Source organism: Engraulis encrasicolus, chromosome 11 (assembly GCF_034702125.1).
Source record: "Engraulis encrasicolus isolate BLACKSEA-1 chromosome 11, IST_EnEncr_1.0, whole genome shotgun sequence".
Classification (NCBI taxonomy): domain Eukaryota; kingdom Metazoa; phylum Chordata; class Actinopteri; order Clupeiformes; family Engraulidae; genus Engraulis; species Engraulis encrasicolus.
Window position 1 is genome coordinate 32084720 of NC_085867.1, and position 22500 is coordinate 32107219.

The 22500-nt window shown below is 44.5% G+C and overlaps 1 protein-coding gene across 1 annotated transcript in view; it reads left to right on the plus strand.

Annotated features, from left to right (window-relative positions):
* arl15b (ADP-ribosylation factor-like 15b) overlaps positions 1-22500 on the plus strand; it is a 92041-nt gene that overhangs the window by 14914 nt on the left and 54627 nt on the right. Inside the window, exons 2-3 of the mRNA XM_063210485.1 lie at positions 16080-16224; positions 17640-17699. Of these exons, the coding sequence (XP_063066555.1) occupies positions 16080-16224; positions 17640-17699 (205 nt within the window). The remainder of the gene's footprint in view (positions 1-16079; positions 16225-17639; positions 17700-22500) is intronic.

The window sequence follows — 22500 nt, forward strand, 5'->3', positions numbered from 1 at the left end:
ATTACATCATTGCATTACATTACATTACAGTTAGCTGACACTTTTATCCCAGTTACTTACAGGGTATCGGTTACAGTGCCTGGAGCAGTATGGGGTTAGGTGCCTTACTCAAGTGCAAAGTAGAAGGGTGGGATTCAAACCTGTAACCCTCTGATCTAAAGTCCGTCTCCTTAACCATTAGGCCATGGCTGCCCCTAGTACCTCCTCTTAGATATCCCCCGCGCTCCTGCACTTCACAATCTGGTGTGTCACTGGGAAAGGAGCAGTAAAGGCAGATAAAGAAGAATGTCACGGGAGCATCTTCACATCAGGATGATTTAATGTTTTATTGGGCAAACTGATTTATTTGGTAAGCACTTGCCCAATGAAACGGTACGTAAGCTATCTGCTGATGCGCCGGTGACTTTCTTCTTTATCCGCACCTGCCCTTTCCTTTGCTTGTGGCCTCTTGCCTTGGTGTCGCCTCGCTGCCATGGAGATAACAAACTCGGCCGTCAGCCTAAGCAGAGCAACTTTTGGGGGGCTTTCTCCCCATTCAACAACATCCTGATAACAAAAAAATGAGACAATGACCTTTTGAAATGTGCTTTTGTGAGACATTGAATAAAACGTTGATCATCAATGTTGTCTTGCCTCGCATCCCAGCTCCCGTCCTCCACCTGTGCTTGTGGCCTCTCGTTGCGCCTCCTTGTTCAAAATAGTTAATGTTTAACCGCTGTCAGCCTAGCCACAACAACTTTTGGGGAACTTTTCCCCATTCGATTGCAAATGAGAAAATTGCCTTTTGAATTGCGTTTTTTGCGAGATATTGAATTACAACTTGTGTTGTCAATGACGTGTTCGCAAGGCCACAAGCACAAGGGAGGACGGGAGTTAGGCTAATGGAAGGAACCCACTGCCTGCATTGCACATGGCAGCCAGTCTGCAGCCATGCCATGGAATGCAGAGGTGTCCCTGGGGAGTTCACAAAGAGAAAAGAGAAGCGGGTGGGCCTCGTTTCCTCTACCCTATCCTGCCCATTCCCAGGGCCATTGCAAGGTAATTGGGGGCCCTAGGCAAAGAGTGACTTGGAGTCTCTTTTTGTCTTCAAATTATTGGTGGAGGGATCCCCTTCAGAGAGAGTTTGATAGCAGTATCAAATTTATTAGGGAGGTTTTGCCGCACTCAAAAAGTTGGCATTGCTGTCATTTGAATAGAAGAATAGGGGGCGTATTTTACCTGGTGGACTCTCGGCAATTGCCTGGTTTGCTTGCCTGGTTGTGTGACAGGCCTGTCTCTTCCTCCCTCCTGCCCTCCTTTGTGCCATCAATCAGAGGTCGGAGGTCAGCTCCAGCTTCCTGTTTCCTGTTGTTGGACGCATCCAGCTGGCAAACAACTGCTGCCCAGCCCAGCCCAGCCCAGCCCAGCCCAATCCTGTGCCGTTCAGCCGAGCGTGGCCTTAACCTACATGTACCAGAAGCTGCATGGCAAAGGCAGTGTGGCCTTCACCTGCATGCACTATGAAAACACTATGGTACTGCAGAGTTTGTTTGAGGATGCAGAAGCATCCCAGTGAAGCATAGTGTCCCCTCGTTGTGTGGTCTGGGTTGTGGGTACAGCACGCTTATGTAACTTTTACTGGCCAAACTGTGGGCAAATACGTTTAGGAAATTGGGTTCCATGTCTGAATTGCAGCCACTTTGGAAATCCAAGTCATTAAATGCGCTGCTATCATATGTGAAATTCAGAGCATGTGTTAAACAGAATCAGGATTTAGCTTGAATCACCCTGTTCTCTTTCGTTCAATTTTTTTGCATGGTCTGGAAGTAAAATGGGGTGGCCCCATGGCAAGTTGCTTCCATGCACTATAAGTTACACTGTGTACTTACCAGGTGCTGTGGCAATAGTGTAATATGACCATCACCTTCTAAACTACAAAGATGGTTGGAGGATGCAAACCAATGGAACAGGCATCCCCTTGTTGCCTCAGATGATCACTCAGTCCAATAGGGTCAGTATGCTTTGGTAAACCATTACGGTACCTGCTGCATATTGGGGAATGGGACTTGGCCTGCTTATAGTACTTACAAGCAGGGCCGCTGACAGCTTTGTTTTCCCCTCCCACCCAATCAATGCATACAATGTAGTGAGGCCCCAACCTTGGGGCCCCTGGATCCCTGGGCCAGGGACAACTGACCTGTCTCTGTCAGCTTCCAGCCTTTGCAGCAATTGGATATTCTGGTTGCTCTGATCAAATAATAAACCTACTACCCTCCACTGTCCATGGGGCAGGATAATCTTCAATGATATGGTGTTTGTGTGAAGACACCCACTAATTTTTTGTTTGCCCAACATGGTTGGAAAGGGCTACATGCAACCCTGGGCATTTTCCATTGCAGTTTGGGTGAGCTCTAAGCAGAGTGAAAAAGAGGGTGGAATGTATTGGTCTTGCATTGGTCACACATTCCTGACTGGTCTGGAAAGCCATGACTCCTAAAACTCATATTTTGTGGGGAAGAGAAAAATGAATGAAATGCTCAATTGACAGGACGAAGGAAAAGATCCCTGCACTGCTTCAACTTAAACTGCTTCATTGCACTGATTCAACTTTTCAGCACAATCAATAAATAATTCATAGTTGAGACAATTTAGAAAGGCAAGGTAACCTGAAGCAAATCGTTTGAGTTTATTTATTTTAAGTGCTTATGCGATAACTTCATCCATTAATTATGTGGTTTTGCAAGTCAGTGGGTGTTTTTTGCAGCACCTTTGCAAGCCAGTGAGTTTGTTGGCCACCTGCGGGCCCAGTGCTCTTATTGTCAAGTCTGTGTTGAGAGTGAAACTGTAGCCACCACGAATCTGAAAAATTATAGTCAGTGGGTGAACTGGACCAGTTCAGTCTGGTGATTGATAGGGTCACTGCTTACTCTTGCACTCAGGGCACCTTTTGCAAGCCAGTGGGTGTGGACTGTAAGGCAACCTTTGGGAGTGTGGGATCGGAGTGTGAAACTGTAGCCTCGAGGAATAAGCTCAGTGTTGTGTTTGTCCATGAAAACTGAAAGCAATTGTTCTCGTCCCACCGGTTTAACCTGTTGTAATATCCCATAAAAAAGGGCTCATGGCTCAAACACTCTTTGTTGACTTTGATCTCTGTAGTAGGGTTTGACTACCTGAGTATTTATTCGCCAAACCTTTTTTTCATTGTTCTGTCAATTTATTATTCACATGCTTTCGTTGTAAACTGAAGAGGATATTTGTGCAATATAGAAATGCCTGTTCTGGTATTGCTTATTAAACAGCATTAGAACTTAAAGTTCTAATTCAGCTTGCTGTGTGATGCTCTGAGTTTTTTTAATAGTTTAAATCCCATGCGTTACATAAAATCCTTACAGAAAACAATCCTGAAATTATAGGGAAGGGCTGAGTTTCACCACATAAACCAGTAAGCTAGTTCACATCAAATTAGGGTGATAGAGTGGAGACCTTGTATTCATCCACAAGGAATTGAAGATGTCCAACAGTAACCGAAATAACTTACAGTTGTACACTGGCATGGCGAATGGGATGCATACCACAGGAGTGCAAACGAAGATCTAAATTACGCAATCTCAAGACAGCTGTGATACTGTGACCGCAGAAAAAGCAGCCTTTATAGCGCCTTGCAGTCCCTCGTAAATGTTGTTACGCTATATGTAAGCTTGCTTGTGTGGAGTGTTTTAAGCCTCAGTATTTTGGTTTGTAATGTAACCTCCAGGCCCCAGACCTCCATGTTGTGACCCCGTGGCCCGTGCAGGCAAAGCAGGGGTGTGGAGTAGCTTAGAGGCTCATGTGTGGTCTAGTCAGTGGGCCTGGGACACCACTCTCTTAGGTGCTGTTTCCACGTAGCAGGACATTTTTGAAAACGCATTGGTTTTGGCCTTCCGTCTCCACGTAGCCAGAGTTTTAAAATCCACATATCAAAAATCCGGCTTTAAAAAAAAAATCCCATTTCAGGGGTTAAAACCTTGCAGGAGTTTTATTTTTATCCACATGTTGCGTTATCACCTAAACGGGTGAGAAAAATATCCACATTCAAAAATATCCTGCTACGTGGAAACAGCACTTAAGGATGCTGCTGCTGCTAATGGAACTCTGAAAATTCATTGTATTCAATGATTAATCTTTTATTTTGTATGTTTTCAATAACAACAACAATAACTAGACTGCCTGTGCAGTCGCCTTCGACTGCTTAAGGCAGGGGTGTCAAACTCAAATTGACCGAGGGCCAAAATCAAAATCTGGAACAAAGTCGCGGGCCGAATTCAACCATTACTTTTTAAAAATGGACTAAAATAGTGCATGCATGTTCATACTTGAGTTTAAATTTCACATACACTCTTTCCCATCATATTTGTTAGTTAAAATGTGTCTGCACATCCTGTGACACAGCAAATTTCATGTTTAACTCGTGTTACGCTATACACTAATGTTGTATGTGGGACAACTGTAATACACATTTGAAATGATCTCGCGGGCCAAATAAAATGGCTCCGCGGGCCAAATTTGGCCCCCGGGCCTGAGTTTGACATCCCTGGCTTAAGGTATATCCCCGAAACGTAACGCTTCCAGTCCCCCATCATTCCTACCACTCCCGTCCACCTTTTCATAAACGTATATGATAAATACAAAATATTAAAGAAATATATTTAATATCTATACATAGATCAATGAAGTGCATAGGCTTAAAACCAAATGACTATTGTGAAAATGAAGCAAAAAATGGGGCAAATGGTAACACTGTTTTAAAGGGACACTCCACCCATTTTGCATTAGACTTTCCATTGCTAGACACCCAGTCATACTTTTGAATGGTCTTGCAAAAATCTCTCAATTCCCCCTGAGATAGGAGAAACCCGCATTCATCTCTTAACACTTCCTATGTCAATGATGTAAAAATGGTCATTTTGCATCATCGACATAGGAAGTGTAAGAGAGGTGGATTTCTGTTGAGACTACAAGCCTTTTTCCCACCTTTTCAACCCCGCCCATAGGGGGTTGGACCTAATGCTCTAACAGACCTATCACAGATCAGTGTCCCAGTGCTTTTGAAATCACTGGCATTGAGGCTCCGGTAAGCAGTGTTGCCAGATTGGGCTGTTTCCCACCCAATTGGGCTGCTTGGGATAGCCGTCTGCGGGTAAAAATGGCATTTTACAGGAAAACTCGCCCAATCTTTCCCATCGACATCAATAGAATTGGGCGGGATTTAGTGCTTCCAGGCGGGTTTTGAGCATTTTTTGGGCTGGAAATCATCAGCCTCATCTGGCAACAATGCCAGTAAGTCACTGGCATAGCTGGAAAGGAGAAGCTGGACCACACTGCAGCTTAGTTTTCAAGACTTTATTTTTTGCACACACCCGACCAACGTTTCGGTGTTGCTACACCTTCTTCAGAGTCAAATGATAGCAAGAGAGAGACACACATTTCAAGACTTGACATTCACAGGTGATCCCACTTGGTTTGGCTAAATTGGTCTCATCTCATTGCAGGTAATTGACCCCACCCCCCAACACCAGGACAAGATTGCAGACAATTAGACAGAGAGGCTTCGTAGAAAGGCATTTTGGATTCATACTCTAAATTCAGTGGAGCCTCAGGGCATAAATGAGGAACACAATATGTCTTGCTCTCTGTAACAAATTGTTCCAGCATCGCGGCTGTGGTCTTGTAATAATTGTAGCTGTGGTTTTATTGACAATGTTCTTTGTGTATTGTTTTTTTTTCACTTTTTTATTTTGTTTTGGGAAGTTGGCAAGCTGTCTAATTGTCTACAATCTTGTCCTGGTGTTGGGGGGTGGGGTCAATTACCTGCAATGAGATCAGACCAATTTAGCCAAACCAAGTAGGATCACCTGTGAATGTCAAGTCTTGAAATGTGTGTCTCTCTCTTGCTATCATTTGACTCTGAAGAAGGTGTAGCAACACAGAAACGTTGGTCGCATGTGTGCACAAAATAAAGTCTTGAAAACTAAGCTGCAGTGTGCTCCAGCTTCTCCTTTCCAGTGATGTCTGTCCCACTGTGATGCACCTGCAAGCAGGGTTGCCAGATGAGGCTGATGATTTTCAGCCCAAAAAATGCTCAAAACCAGCCTAGAAGCTCAAAATCCCGCCCAATTCTATTGATTTCTATGGCTAAAATTGGGCGGGTTTTTCTGCTAAATGCCATTTTTACCCGCACACGACCATCCTAAGCAGCCCAATTGGGCGGGAAACAGCCCAATCTGGCAACACTGCCTGCAAGCTGAGGGAGGGATGATGCATAGAGTCCCAAATAACTGGGTGTGGCCTGTGGAACTTGAGCATCGCAGTGCATTATGGGAATTGTTGTCACAAATCCACAAGCACTAAAAAGTCATTTTCTGCCTTTTCTTGGCCAAGAAGGCACCAAATTAGAAATGTATGTTACTATTCTACTATAAATATGACCCACTTTCAGTAACATATTCATGTCTCCACCGGTGGAATGCCCCTTTAATGGTTCACTATTAGGTACAGTGTAATAACCATTGTAACAATATCTAATAACATGTAATACCAGTGTAACACCAGTACCAATTTTGTACTACATCATGTATTTTTGTGTAAGTGGTATTACATGGTATTGCATATTGTTACACTGGTATTACACTAGTATTACATGGTATTAAATATTGTACACTGGTTATTACACTGTACCTGGTATTGCATATTGTTACACTGGTATTACACTAGTATTACATGGTATTAAATATTGTTACACTGTACCTAATATGGTAGATTCACTGAAATGGTGAACTGTTAAAATAAGGTAGTACAGGGCAAATCAATCCACCCAGTCAGAAGTTATGGGCCAAATAAAAATTCCGCCATTTTGAAACCCATTTTGACCTTCAAACTCATCAGTTCATGAACCTACCCTAGAGTATTAACACACCAAATCTGGGACAAATCCATCCGACTGGTCAGAAGTTATAAGCCAAACAAAAATTCGGCCATCTTGAATTCAGCCATTTTGAAAGTGTTGGCCTCCAAACTCGAATAAGTTCATGAACCTACCCTAGAGCATTAACACAAAATCTGGGAGAAATCCATCCACCCAGTCAGAAGTTATGGGCGAAACAAAAATTCGGCCATCTTGAATTCAGCCATCTTGAAAGTGTTGACCTCCACATTCGAATCAGTTCATGAACCTGCCCTAGAGCATTCACCCAAAAAATCTGGGACAAATCCAAACATCCGTTCAAAAGTTATCGCGTTAACACGAAAGACCTTACGCGGCGGCGGATGCGGCGGCGGACGCGGACGCGGCGGCGGACGTGGCGGTGAACGCAAAACCATTACATCCCCGACGCTCCGCGTTTCGGGGATATAATGATGATAGCAGTAACAACAATATAACAATGAATAATAATCATAATTATGATGATGATTACTTCATTACAGTGGTCATAACATGATGCCGCTTGCAGAAAAGCCTGGAGTAGCGGTATTGCAGATCATGTAACTGCTTTTCCCCTCTTGTGAACAAAATGTGTTTTCCGAGACTATTTAGAAGCAAGTAAAATTCTGTGGTAATGGGAAAATGCAGACTTTCAACTACTGCCAAATTCTCTTGATTGAGTCCAAGCAAGTTAAGCTACACTGTAGCTCACAGAAAATTGTTTCTCCTTTTAAGGGGCCAATCAACAGCAGGAACCCCTTTTGTATCGGCGCTAGCTGAAGTTAACAAGAGAGTTTATGTACTGTAATTGCAATTTCATTGTACAGTTGTTAAAGAGACTTGGGCTTGTAAAACGTCTACAGTACATTTCTGAATTTCTCCTGTCTGAAAGAGTCTGTCCCGGCCCTGCCGTGGCCAAATGGTAGGGCACTCGCCTGCCATGCGGCTGACCCGGGTTCGATTCCTGGCCCGGGTCTTTGCCGACCCCTCCCCGTCTCTCTCCCAATTCGCTTCCTGTCCACCTCTCACTGTCAAATAAAGTCGAATAAGCCCCAAAAAAATCTTTGGAAAAAAGAAAGTCTACCCCTCTGCTCTGGAAAGTCACTCACAGCACAGGCAGACATTTCATCCACCCATCCACCAGCGTCCTTTGTCCCTGCCTCACACTGACTTTGTTTTGTCAACATGGTACAACAGGTTTGGCAATGTCACCACAGACTGGAGAGAATGGGTGGCCAAGCCATGTACCCTTTGACCTTAGCCAGGCTGTACCCTCCTACATGCAACACTTTCAGCGTTGCAACTAGTCAGGTCAAGTACATTCTGAGTTCCCGCAAATATGGGAACTCCTCTCACTTTGTCGGTGAGCAAACAACCATAAGCAGACCAAGGGAGACAGGTCAACCATGCCGTTTGGGAAATGTTCATTGTTTCTCGGAGATTTCTGAACGGCGATGATAATCAGGCTACTTTGACCTCACTCTGCTCTTCAAAGCAAAAAGGCAGTAACTGCACTGTTGTCGAAAATTTGTTATTTTGATTTTAATGACGCCGATATCACAATATTAAGTTAAACGGTAGGGCACTGGGTTACTACACCGGCGACTCGGATTCGAATCTGGCTCGGGTCATTTGTCGATCCTTCCCTGTCTCTCTTTCCCCACTCATTTCCTGTCTCTCCTCCACTGTCCTGTCACAAATAAAGGCAACACCCCCCCCCACCCCCCAAAAAAAAAAGTTAATTACCATGATTGATCTGCATAGAATGCAGTAATAAGTAAAAACACAGTCTCATGTAACTACTTAGGCTGGACAACAGGAGGATTTTAAAGTAACTTTACTCAATTTGGAACTCTTCGCAGAGCTGCCTTTTTGCTTTTGTAGGGCAGCACTGTAGAGGGAATATTGCTGATGTTGTGGTCTCAAGACAGATAAATATGGCATGGCATGAGGAAAATTGTTATCTATCTATTGTTTGTTTGTCATTGCTTGTTATGTATCCTTCCAGCGGGTCAAAAAACGTGTCTAGTTCATTGCACAGTGTTAAAATTCCTTGGACAATCTCAATGTTATTATAGTCGACCACTAATTATGTTTACAATAAACTGCTCTTCCCAGCGTTCTGCTATCTATTCCACAAGTGATAACACTACATCCCTTGGGAGGAGTCATCAGTTTGGGAAAGGCAACAAGCCAATATCACACCATGACCGTGTGTTCAGTTCCACAACATTGCCACTAGAGGGTGCAATCAGACACACAGTGACCAACCAGCCCTGCTCTCTCATCACTCTGGGAGGATTTAAATAGTCCTGATCACAGCCAAGAATGGATTACTGCATTGGACTACTGGGCCAAGACCCAGGGGCCCTGAAGGCCAATGCTCTATTTGACCCTTTTCATGTTGTGTTAAAGTCACTTTCAACCACTGTGTTTTCAGATTTTCGACCCCCCAACAACATAGGGTGGCCAGACGTCCTCCTTTAGGGGACCGTCCTGCTTTTCAGAGCCTTGTCCGGCATAAGGCACAGCATTAAGCCGGACAAAAATGCATTAAAATGCATGAAATTGCATCTAAGAAACGCTAATTTTCTTGGGGGAGGATCCCCAAACCCCCCTGTCCCAAAATATGTCCTCCTTTTTCCTGCCACGGACATGGTCACCCTACCAACAACATAGGGTCTCTAACACCTGGCCTGAAACCCTGAATCCTTTTGTAAACTCGCAGCACTCAAGGGGGCCCTTTCCTGTTGTCTGGCCCAGAGGCCCATGCAGTCATCCTCCGTCCCTGATAGCATCTTGTCCTATGACTGTATGACAGTTTCAGCTCCTCTCCTCAGGAGAACGGTTCTGACTTTCTCACTAGAGGGCAGTGTCTGCAAACAATTCCTTAACACACTTCTTGTTTCGCTTTACTTTTCAGTTGATTGACATGGAATTTTTAATTCATTCATTCATTCAGAAAAGTTTTATTTTATGTCAAATAATACAATTCAATAAAAGTCATAGGAGTCATAAGTCATATACTACACTGTAGGTATATTGTTTCCTCTTGGGCATTAGGCCTAAGCTTATATCTTAGCTGATGCGGCCAAGTTACCACAGAGACACTGCATTATTTGAGGAAGCTCACCTTGCACAATTCTTCAGATGAGGACAACCCACACCAAAAGTTGGACGAGCAGGGAGAGTCCTTTTTTGACTTGTTGGGCAAGCCAAAGGATGTTTCCTAATTTTAGCAGAACTGAACTGTTTTGCAACTGTAAAGTAGTTTGTCCTTGGCAATGGCTGCCCCTTTTTTTAGTGCTCAGCGTGCAGTTTATTCCTATTATTCATTACACATTATTCTTATCTTATTATCCAACTATTACACATTATTTAGAGCCGCAAGTTGTCTAGTTGTGGCTTTGGTTGTACTGTAACATGCAATAAGATATGAAATAAAGAATAAGCTACCAGTTGCTACAAGAGTTCCTTCAAGAAGCTTCCAAGAGGGCTTCCCTTCATAACATCACTAATTCTACTCACCTCTAATCATGGGTACTAACCTGCACGACATTTCACAAGTCCTCCACTTTTTTCTGCTCTCTATCTGTTGAATACTGCTGTACGTTGTACTGACCCCACACTCTGTACTTGCTTGAATGTCCTCCTTGTAAGTCGCTTTGGTCAAAAGCGCAGGTCTGCTAAATGCAATGCAATGTAAAAAGAAATATGAAAAGAAATGTCTGTTGGCACGTACACCTTTTTGAGTAATGTCGGTTATGATGTCTGGGAAGCTGCAGGGTAATGGTGAAGTGCACCACTCCAACACACACAGGCTAGTCCTTTCAAAACTCAGTGGCTCATGAAATTGTAACCAAGTAGAATTTTAGCACTTCTCAATTCGCTTTGCCGCCCGCCATCACCTGTATTCTGCACTGAGTGGGGGTCTTTCATTATCGTTACTCCCGTCCTCCCTTGTGCTTGCGACCTCGTGATGACCTCGCAAGACGTCATTGACGACAGAAGGTTACTTCAATATCTCGCACAAGTGCCATTCAAAGGTAATTTTCTCATTTGCATCGGGATGTTGAATGGGGAAAAGTCCCCCCAAAATTGTTGTCACTAGACTGACATAGGGGCGTCAGCGAAGTGTGTGGACATAAGCACAGGTCCAGGATAGGGAGATTCGATGATTGGAATGTACCCAGTGAGTTTGGAGGAGTGGAACATCCCTAGTCTGTAGTCAACTAGGAAACGCAGTTCCACCTCCCACCTGTAGGGTGAGCACTGAGCAAAGACAAAAAAAACCCACTCGGTACTGCTGTACTGTTTTATTGGGCCAAGTCTGAAGCAGGAGAGGATGTGTTGTCAAGGTGGATTGAGATGTTTGTGCTGTTGTCGATGCGTTGTTAAGGTGATCACCTGAACAGTAAAACTCAAGGGGGAAATGCCAATGAATAGTGCCTTGTAAAATGCCCACTGAAGTCATATTTCTTTTTTTTCTTGCTGTCTGTCAGAAATGTCATGGTCCACGTGTCGTTTAATCAGAATCAGGAAGTGAAGGGCATTTTATATTTGTCTTTGCTGATCATTGCCAAATGTTAGCACATCCTCAAAGAAGCGTTGTGAAGTCGTTCAGTGTTGCCACATTGGCCTAAAATTAGCAAACACAAAAAAATCAGAAAATATTTTAGGGGGGAAACGGTTTGTATTAAGAGCTGGTACTGATGAATGCTAACTGAATGGAAAATTGTCATATTCTGGAAATGTTTTTGTTAATGTTTTTTTTTCCTGTTATGATATGCCAAACCGTTGTGAAAAACTGTGCAGTGCGCGGTGTGGTAGTCAGTAAGTTTGACGTGTGTGTGCGTGCGTGTGTGTGTGTGTGTGTGTGTGTGTGTCTTCTCTTCCTGTGGCTAGAGTTCATCACAATCCCATCCGTCATGAGATGGGATGGTACCAGAAGTTACCAACCAGCTCCATAAGACATAGATCAAGGCTGACAAACTGGTGCATGGCATGCTGTGTCTTGAAACTATCCCGCCATTTGTCTTTGAGAAAGAGGAAAAAACTGTTTTGCCCAGGGGGTCTGTGTCTGTGTGTCTGTGTGTCTGTGTCTGGTTTGTGTTTGTGTCTGAGTGTAACTTGTGTGTGTGTGTGTGTGTGTGTGTGTGTGTGTGTGTGTGTGTGTGTGTGTGTGTGTGTGTGTGTGTGTGTGTGTGTGTGTGTGTGTGTGTGTGTGTGTGTGTGTGTGTGGTTTGATGGTGTGTGGAGGAAACGACCCTTCGAATGCCCCCGCAGCCCCCCACAGGAAAGTCTATACCTCCAGCCAGTCTGTCCGTTAGCCAGGCGGAGGCTGTGTTGGAGGCCTGGGTATAAGGAGCGGAGGACATTCCACATTAGTCAGCCGAGATGATTATTTGAAAGGCTGCCATCCGCAAGAATAACCATTTGTGGATATTTTCACAGCCCTGACAAATCCCAGGCCTTAATGCCTCCTCTCCTTAATGTCTCCTTTCTTTCGCCACGATGATCCCACTACCGCCTACGGTGCTTAGCCTTAGTCCGTATGCGCCCGCCTGTCCGCCCCAGCCCTCTCACACCCTCCATCTCTGGACTAACCGCGAGGAGTTATTGCCGTGGCCTCGCATAAGGAATTCACGGCTTAAAGCAATGGCTACCTTTTTTTTCCCCTGGGAGCTTCTTTTGGACCCCAAGAATATTTTTGTAACCCCACCCCTTACCTAAAGTGAATGTTGTTACTGCCAAGTTTGTGGAATGGTTATATTATATGAAAGCATATAGGCCTACAGCGTTCAAGGCTATCTGCGAACGGTAGAACTGCTTTCTACTCGACTCCCCTGCAGTACCTTCGTCAGGGGTCCTGACCCTAAGTTCGGGAAACACTGGGCTTCAAGACGCTGGATATACCTGCTGATCCTCCTCAGGACCTGTCTTACTCTATTTAGACTAGAGGAGGGTTTGGGAGGTTGCTTTGCTTTGCTTTGGAGGCAGCCGTGTGTAGGTGGACTTCATCAGAGAGATCAGAGGGTTGCAGGTTCAAATCCCAGCCCTAACTCCCTACACCACCTCCATCCATGGCTGGAGTGCCCTTGAGCAAGAGGTTAAAGGGCAACTCCTGCCAATTTCAATGTGCTGCTCACGTATTCAATGTATTGCTCACGCTACCCTTGACTTCTCAGTACCCGGTGACGCCACCGTCTAATGAGCTATTCTAATGGGGGCAACTTTTGTTTACATTAAAAAAAAACATTTTTATTTATTCCCAAAAACATCCAAACGTTATGCAACATCAGCAGACAGCTAGCAAACAGCGATACCTTTTGGGAAAATGTTTGGAGTAGGCCCATGCTCATTTTTTTCAAATGTAAACAAAAGTTGCCCCCATTAGAATAGCTCATATCTCGGAAAGGGCTGGGACAAAAACTGCGGCGTCACTGGGTACTGACAAGTCAAGGGTTGCGTGAGCAATACAACAGCACATTGAAATTGGCAGGAGTTGCCCTTTAAGTGTGAGAGTTTATTAGGTTGATTTGGTCTGGAAGCAGCCGTGGCCTAATGGTTAGGCAGGTGGACTTAATCAGAGAGCTCAGAGGGTTGCTGGTTCGAATCCCATCCTTGTTGCTCCCGAGTCCCTACACCTCCATCCATGACTGAAGTGCCCTTGAGCAAGGCACCTAACCCCACATTGCTGCAGGGACTGTAACCAATACCCTGTAACATAATTGTAAGTGGCTTTGTAATGCAATGTAAGTGTAATGCAATATAATGTACTGTAATGACTAGATGTCTGGTATGTGAGGGAGCTTGAGTGTGTGTGTGTGTGTGTTGGGGGGTGGGGTATGGATGTGGGGCTGTATTTATGTTTTGTGGTGGGATTTGTGACTGAGTATTGTGGGGCGGTGGGGAGGTTGGGGTGGATGGGTTTGGGAGGGGGGAAAAGGCCCCTCACTGCGATGTTGCTTGGAGTCAAAACATGTTAAATATTATCCAGTGAGATCTGTTTTTACTGAAGAGAGGCCCCAACCATGACACACACATACTCACTCATATGCACACATATGTCTCCATGTGTGCATTGAAATGCCTGCGTACACACACACACACACACACACACACACACACACACACACACACACACACACACACACACACACACACACACACACACACACACACACACACACACACACACACACACACACACACACACACACACATGTACTGTATGTGCACGTATACACACACTGTATGTGCACGTATACACACACACACATACACACACACACACACACACACACACACACACACACACACACACACACACACACACACACACACATGCACACGGAGACTGACAATACCCGCTTGGAAAAACAAAGCACACATGCATGCAGACTTGGGCCTAGGCCTTGCTCCCATCCTATCCCATCATATGCATGTACGATGTACGTATATGGCACAGGCGGGGACAGAGGCAGAGGCAGAGGCAGAGGCACTTCAATGGGGGGCCCCAGCACAGCACCACTTTGATCTCCCTTGTCTCTCTTCAGACTCCCATCCTTTGATCTGCTAGGGGGCTCCGAGGGACCGTTTCATGGTGTCCTTGGTCCGGCCGACTTGCAAATGTGAACAGCAAGACCACTCTGCCATTGCACGTGTGTGTGGGAGTGCGTGTGTGTGTGCGTGTGTGTGTGAGAGAGAGAGCAAGAGAGAGAGGGTACATGTGTGCATATGAGTGTGTTGTGTGTGTATGTGTGTGAGAGAGAGAGATTGTGTGTGTGTGTGCATGGGAGATAGAGAGAGAGGGAGGGAGAGAGAGAGAGAGTTTACTTTGTTGGAAAGTCATATATTTTCTCCATAGTCTAGCGGGAGATTGGGAGCTGTGCTGTGTTTCCTCTACGACTCTCACAGCGTTATTGTCATGTCTTCATGAGCGAGAGAGGTCTGTCACTACCGTGTAGCGTAGCCTTATCCCTTAGCCCTATCTGGTGTACATGCGTACGTACTCTCCACTACAGTGCCGCGGCAGCAGAGCTCTGCTCCTCTCTGGTCACATCAGCAGTCATCTGATTGCAATGAGAGATTGTGGTGTAACTTTCCTGAATCCAGATGGGGCAGCAGATGGGACCGAGACGTCCTTCTCCTCCATCTCAATGCAGATGTGCGCACAGCACACACAACACACACGCCGCTCGCTCTCTCCTTCTCTCTTTCTCTCTCTCTTTCTTTCTGACTCTCTGTCTCTCTCTCTGACTCTCTCTTTCTTTATCTCCCTCTCTCTTTCTTTCTCACTCTCTCTCTATTTCTTTCTTTCTCTCTCTTTTTCTTGCTTTCTCTCTTTCTTTGCCCCTCTCTCTCTCTCTCTCTCTTTGCTTTATCTCTTTCTCTCTTTCTTTCTCTGCCTTTTTCTCTCCTTCTCTCTCCTCTTTTCTGGCTGCTGTTGTTTCTTGGCAGTGGCTAGCTTCTCGTCAGTTCATTCCTCCTTGAATCTCGACCACAGCAAAGAGAAGAGCAGAAAATCTGCTTTGTCATGACAAATATGTCCATCCATTTTTCGTTGTCGCCTTGTAATGTGCATGTGTGACCTGTAGGAAAGTCCACACGTGGTCAGTGACATTATTCGGGATGCACAGTACCACTTTTTTTGAAAACCGATACCAGTACTGTACGAGTGCATACATTTCTGTACTTGCCGATACCGAGTACCAATATCGATACTTGTACCCCCAACATACAATCAAAGTAAATGCACAGCCTTGTTTGTTTCACCTTGGATACCGGTATTTGTTTTATTGTCCATTTCCATGGATATTTAGATTTTAGTAAATGCACAAACTGTATGAGGAGGCACTTTTTTCCCCATTCTGTTTTCAAGTCAGTGGAACGTCACGAGATGTTGCATTGTTTTGTTCAATAGTTGTATCTGTGCCTGGTTTCGGCAAGTGTTTGATGAGTACGATTATGAGTATAATGAGTAGGTATCGGACCAATATTGGTATTGATGCATCCCTAGACATCACATGTCAATTGTTTTCTCAGTGCAGATGTGCGCTCAGTCGCTCACACTCTTCATCTCTCTCTCTCTCTCTCTCTCTCTCTCTCTCTCTCTCTCTCCTGTGCCCCCTCTCTGCAGTGTTTTCGGACGTTGTGCTGTAAAGGACCCCCCGCTCCTCGTCCGGAGTATGACGTGGTGTGTATCGGCCTGACCGGCTCAGGGAAGACCAGCCTGCTCTCCAGACTCTGCAACGAGGCCACAGACAACATTATCCCCACCACAGGTCAGTTATACAGACACACACACACACACACACACACACACACACACACACACACACACACACACACACACACACACACACACACACACACACACACACACACACACACACACACACACACACACACACACATTCGTACACTCACACGGCACATACATTGCACACATTCGTGTAAGGTAAGGCAAGGCAGCCCAACCCTCCATGTACATTCATGCAAATATACACAGACACTCATACAGACATTGACACATACAGATACAACCTCTCACACACACCTGGCTTTGTGCTTACCGTACAGACACATACACACCCATAGTGCTGACAGCTTACACACGCTTGTTTACATATCAGCGACTCCAGCCAACTGCTTATCACAGCTGCACAGTACACACACACACACACACAAACACAAACACTGACACATCCAAAGCTACAGTGTATCACAGAAGTCAGTACACCCCCCCACTTTTCTGCAGATTTGTAATAGGTATAAGTATGACTGTTCATGTGACAACACTTTAAAGAAATGAAGAGCTTCGTTGGAAAATGATGCATATCTATTTTGGAAGATTTTGGGAAATTGACATTTTTGTATTGGGCATTGCATTGCATCATGTATTTTATGTAGGTTTAAAAAGTATGTCCACAAAAAAAATGTGAATGGCAAGAATTCACTCATAGATGATGTCAGAACAGCTTCCCAATGGTCATGCAGCCCCAAACCATGTCAGTCCCACTGCTTGACTCAAAGCATGGGACACTTTTATTTGTACAAATCACTTGGTTACCACTTGGACACCATCTAAAGCAAATGTGTTCATCTTGAACTCATCAGAGACAAACACAGGGATAAACACATTTGTTTTAGATGGTGTCAAGCATGTGTGGTGGTAGCCAAGTGAGTAATACAAAGAAAAGTGTCCCATGCTTAAAATCAAGCATGGCCAGTGGGGCTGACATGCTTTGGGGCGGCATGAATCCTGTCAAATCTGCAGAAATGTGAGGGGTGTACGCACTTCTGTGACACACTGTACACCCTGTTGCATATCCTTAAATACATAAACACATGCCATTTTGTCAGAGCTCATTTGGAGAGGCCATATTAAAATGTGATGAACAGACAGATTGATTCCCTTGGAGGCTTGCTGCTCAGCTCAGGCCCAGTATTTTTTCTGCTGCAGCCCTACGTATAAGACATTCGACTCTTGGGGTTTGTTTTGTTTTTTTGTTTGTTTGGTTGGTTTTGTCCGAGACATCAACAGTCATGCTAGCCCTTCATCCCTTGGTGCCAGAGAAGTTTGTATCTGATAGCCTTTTAGCCAAGTCCGTGATGGATTGGATTGCGATTTATTGTTAATATTTGAGACATTTACTGCATTACCGAGTTCATAATCTTGAATCTTTTCATCCCCCAGGGTTCAGCATCAAAGCCGTGCCATTTCAGAACGCCATATTAAATGTGAAGGAACTTGGAGGTAAAGACTCTTTTTTTCTCTCTCTCTCTCTGTTTCTCTCTCTTTCCTTCTCTCTCTTTCCTCTCTCTCTCTCTCTCTCTCTCTCTCTCTCTCTCTCTCTCTCTCTCTCTCTCTCTCTCTCTCTCTCTCTCTCCCCTCCTTCCTCTCTTTCTCGTTTAATCAGGTTTCCCTCCTGTCAGCACCGCATGCCTTTATTGACAAAGTAACAAAATAATGGTCATTTAAGATATGAAATCATTTTGATTTATCGTTATTATAACGTCTGTTATGGGAAATCTCTGAATGGACCTTCTTTGTAATTAGCATTGTCAGTTGCGGATGTGGGTTCGCTGTGCTGTTGTCTGTTGTCTGTGCTGTCTGGGTTGGGTGAAAATATGGCCTGTTTACTCCACAGTGGTCAATGCTGAGCTTTTTAATCATATTTTTTAGGCTTTTGCTATGAAAAATAAGTTGGAATCAAAGCCAGCACATGGGCTCCTGGGTAGTTGCAGGCAATTATTTTTTATTTCATTTCTGCTTCAAATAAACCACATTAGATGATACATTTTCAAACTTTTATTCTTTGCACTGGTGAATACGTAACCAACCCTAGACTACATGGCAGACGCTAAAAATCTGAATATTCTACATGTGCTTAATAAAAGATGAACATATGGACACATTTTGCCCTAGTTTACGTAGTTGTTTGACGGGAATGGACTCAAGTCTTTTTTTTCCGAAAGGACTGTAAAGAATATTGAAAGTTGATAAAGGGCCAGTTTGGTCCATGGTGGACACTTGGGAAACATCATGACTTTGGCCACAGTGGACATATGCAGAGCAGAAGCGTCAGCAGTCCTCTTTTTTCCCCTCCATTCTTGCTCTCAGCATGGCCAGTTTCTGCTGGGAAGTTAGTCCTGATCCAAGCTGAGATTTGAGAAATGATCACAAGATGGCCTTTGCTCTAACGTCAAACCTTGGGCTCAAACGTCAAGTCCTGGGCTCTATCCTCACGAGCTCCTTCTGTGTTTTTGCACTCGGATCCAAAAGCTTTACGTAAATGGAACAGGAAGAAAGATGTGCGATGGAGATGACGCGCAGGCTAGATGCGCAGCGGCTGTCATTGGAATGTTGGAAAGATGGAAGTTTTAAAGAATTCTGGGCTCCATAGAATACAATATGGAATAGCTGTTTGGAATAGAATTTTGCATTGTTGAACATGCCGTTCTTTTGCAGAATATTCCAAATTCTAAAGATGCATTGAAGCAGCAAGACACACATTCAAAGGTATAAAGAAGGAGTGAAAGAGAGACAAGGCACCTCGGCACTAACACACACCACTTAAATTGTTACTTGCAGATGGAAATGTCAGCCTCAGCGACGTCACCACACAGACAAGGGTTATTTTTTAACACCATGCTCAGACGGCTTGCAAATCAGATTTCTGTCTCAAAATTAGATCTTTTTTTAAAAAAAAAACAGGCCACCGTCTGGCATGGCCATTTGCAATTGATCATAGGGCCAGCTATGTGTCTCCGCCAAACACCACCGGCTTGCTTCCTAGCTCTCTGCAGCCGTCTGCTTGGGCCACTGTGGTGTAGTAGAGCAGACAATGTAGGCAATCAGTAGTCATGGGATGTGCTGTGAGTAGAGTGATGGCGGATTCAGAAGTGTACGATGCCTCCCTCTTTCCAAAACAATAGAGGCATATAATACAGTAAATCAATAAGTGTTTTTCTGCTCTGTCGGTAGCAGCATGGCATACCGAGAATTCTGTCACTCATCACGGGCTCAGCATCTCCATTTTGATGCACTTTGAAGTACATTTGTGGCGTGTGAACCCAAGCGCATCGGTAAGAATCCACTGGCAGTCGGCGTTTTTTTTTGTAACCACCTCCAAATGTGTGGGTTGTGTAGGATTTCGCGAGAAGTGCTTTTTAATGTGGTTCGGACTTGAAAGCAGGCTGTCTGGATACAGTCAGGAGTCAGGATATGCCAGAAAACAGATTTAGCAGAGCGAGGCGGTACTCTTAAGTCACAGTGGGGGCGATGGGAACAACCAACCTTGATGCTGCTCGAGGATTCTAATTCGTGGTACGAGCGGATGGCAACACCACAAGCTTTGATCATGTCATGTTGCCTTTACCATCACTGGAAGTCATTAATGAATATCATCAATACGCTGAATATGTTCTATGTACAAAACAAATCAAATCATTCATGGTCTGGATTGCTGGCACCCCTCACCTAAATTCGGAAAACAGTGCGGAATTTAATATGCCCTGAGCAGTGGTTATTTTTTTTTTCAAATCCTTGTGCTTTTGACATACTCAAAAATTCAACAGTTCAACAATTTCACAATCAGTTTGATCTGAAATCAGAACATTGTTTTGTTCAGAACACTGTTTGAAATTTCAAAGGCAGTGTTTTTACGAGGCTTGGCCACAGCACAAAGGAGGTGTTGTACAATCAACAGCCAGCCTAAAATCATTTGTTATAAAATACGATCCTTTTCATGATCCGATAGTTTAAGGTTTGCTTAACACTCAAGGGAGACGCGGTCACTTTGGCCTAAATGGAACCCGATCCCTGGTAAAGCAAAGCAGAATACACACAGTTGTCATGTGTGACTTGTCCGACTGGCAAACAACAAAACCAAAAAAACAAAGCAAAGAAAAAAACACGTTCTTAATATTCAACAGAACATAAAAAAGCCATCAGCCATCACCGCCATCCGGCCAGCAAATTACTGCCTGACCCACAACATAAAATGGACTGTGCCGTCCATGACTCACGGTTTTGGAAAAAGTAGGGATGTGTGCATGTGTGTGCGTGTGTGTGTGTGTGTGTGTGTGTGTGTGTGTGTGTGTGTGTGTGTGTGCGCGCGTGCGTGTTCGCGCCTGTGTCTGTGTCTTTGTCTTTGTGTGCGTGCGCACGCGTGTGACAACAGCAGCTCACATTTGGTGAACAAACACGCGATGGAAAGTTTCCAAACAAATGTTTTTAGTCACTTTAATGTCACTTGTAATGGTGGCTGGCATCCCATTCTCTAGGAGAGAGGCAGACAGGGATGGGATGGGATGGGTGAAGACTAGGCTGGTGGTGGAGCCTCAGCCTGGACTTGGAGTAATGTCTTCGCCTGTGGGAGAGGTGGCGGGGGTGCAGGTATGGAGCGGGGGGGTGGGGGTGGGGGGGCTGGAAGGAGTGATGGGAGGAGAGAGAGAGAGAGATGATGATGATGATGATGATGAATGAGAGAGAGTGACAGAGAATGAAATGAGAGAGGGTGAAAGACGGAAACAAAGAAGTAGGCAAAAGGTGAAAGCGAAAGATCAAGAAAAGGTAAGGGAGAGTCAGAGAGACGGATGTTATTATCATGATGATGATGATGATGATGATGACGACGACGATGGAGAGAGAGAGAAGAAGGTGACGATGACTTGATTGAGCTGTGCAACCCCCACTCCACTCCAAGAGTCCTGTTTTGCACTTCAATGTGTGTCTTTTTGAACGTCACTCCTGTGTGTGTCCATCATGTCCTTTTATATGGGACAGAAGAGAAACGCAATTTCAATTTCCTTGTATGACCTGTGCATATGAAGAAACTGATAATAAAGTAGACATGACTGGAAGAGCACAGCTAAGAGAGTCATGTTGACTGGGCTCCTCCCTTCAAAGGCATAGAGGAGTCTCTGAACATGAGAAAACTGTCTTTGAATGTAATAACACTATGGACACTCAGAGTGTGGTGATGCTTTTATTCATGTACATATTTATTTACGTAGTATATACAGGGCTTAATAAACACTGACCAAATGCCGGTGAAATGTGAGTTTGTCTGGTAGAAAAGGCCAACTTACTAGTCGCTTTGACCCGTCAGGGAGTGTGTGTTTGGCTAGTACGATTGACATCTATCTATGAGCCATTTTAGCTGGTGATGGAAAAAAGTTCATTTCGAGCCCTGCGTACAGTACATACATTCTTTGTGGGACATTGCAAGATGTATAGTATAGTATAGTCACAAGGGGTTATGGAGTCAATATTATGCTGCACCTAACAGTTTTATCATCAAGCAGATGGATTCTTTTGACGTAAACACTGTGAAACTGTTGTCCAAGTGATGTTCAACACAATCAAAGTGCTGTGCGAGTGATGCTCTGCACTATGGAAGTGTTGTCCAAGTTGTGTCAAACACGGTTATGGATCTTCCATCTTTTTGGGAGGGGGAGGCAGTCTGGTTCCCATGCTGTGTAGTGCATGCCTTTTGGGAAGCCGTCACTCCCCCTCCGGAGTAGGGAGTCAGGGGTCAGTTGTCCCTGGCCAAAGGGGTCAGTTGTCCCGGGCCCAGGGACAGAGGGGGCCCAGAAACGAGCCCTCGTTACATTGTATACTGTATGTTTAAAGGGACACTGTGCAGGAAATGGTCACAAAAGGTACTGCAATTATGCTGCTCATTGAAACCAGGCTCCCTATTGCCAAATTTGATCTTTACATGAAAGTTTACTAAGTAATAAACAAATATTTTCTAGTATGGTCCAAGTACAGTCCTTTTTACAGCTAAAAATGGCTATTTTGGGAAATGCAAAATGGCGGACCATAGAGAAGACCCCCCTTTTTTCATGTATGAAAAGTGCAATTTTTCCAGTCATAATGAATACTTACAATTTGATGGTGGTGGTAAGTATTCATGAAAAAGGTAACATTAGTGAATGGGCAGCATGAATTCTGGAAATAAACAACTAAAAATCTCACACAGTGTCCCTTCAAGGGGGGTTATTTCAGATGTTTTTGTCCTGGGCCCGGCCAAAGCTGACAGCTGCCC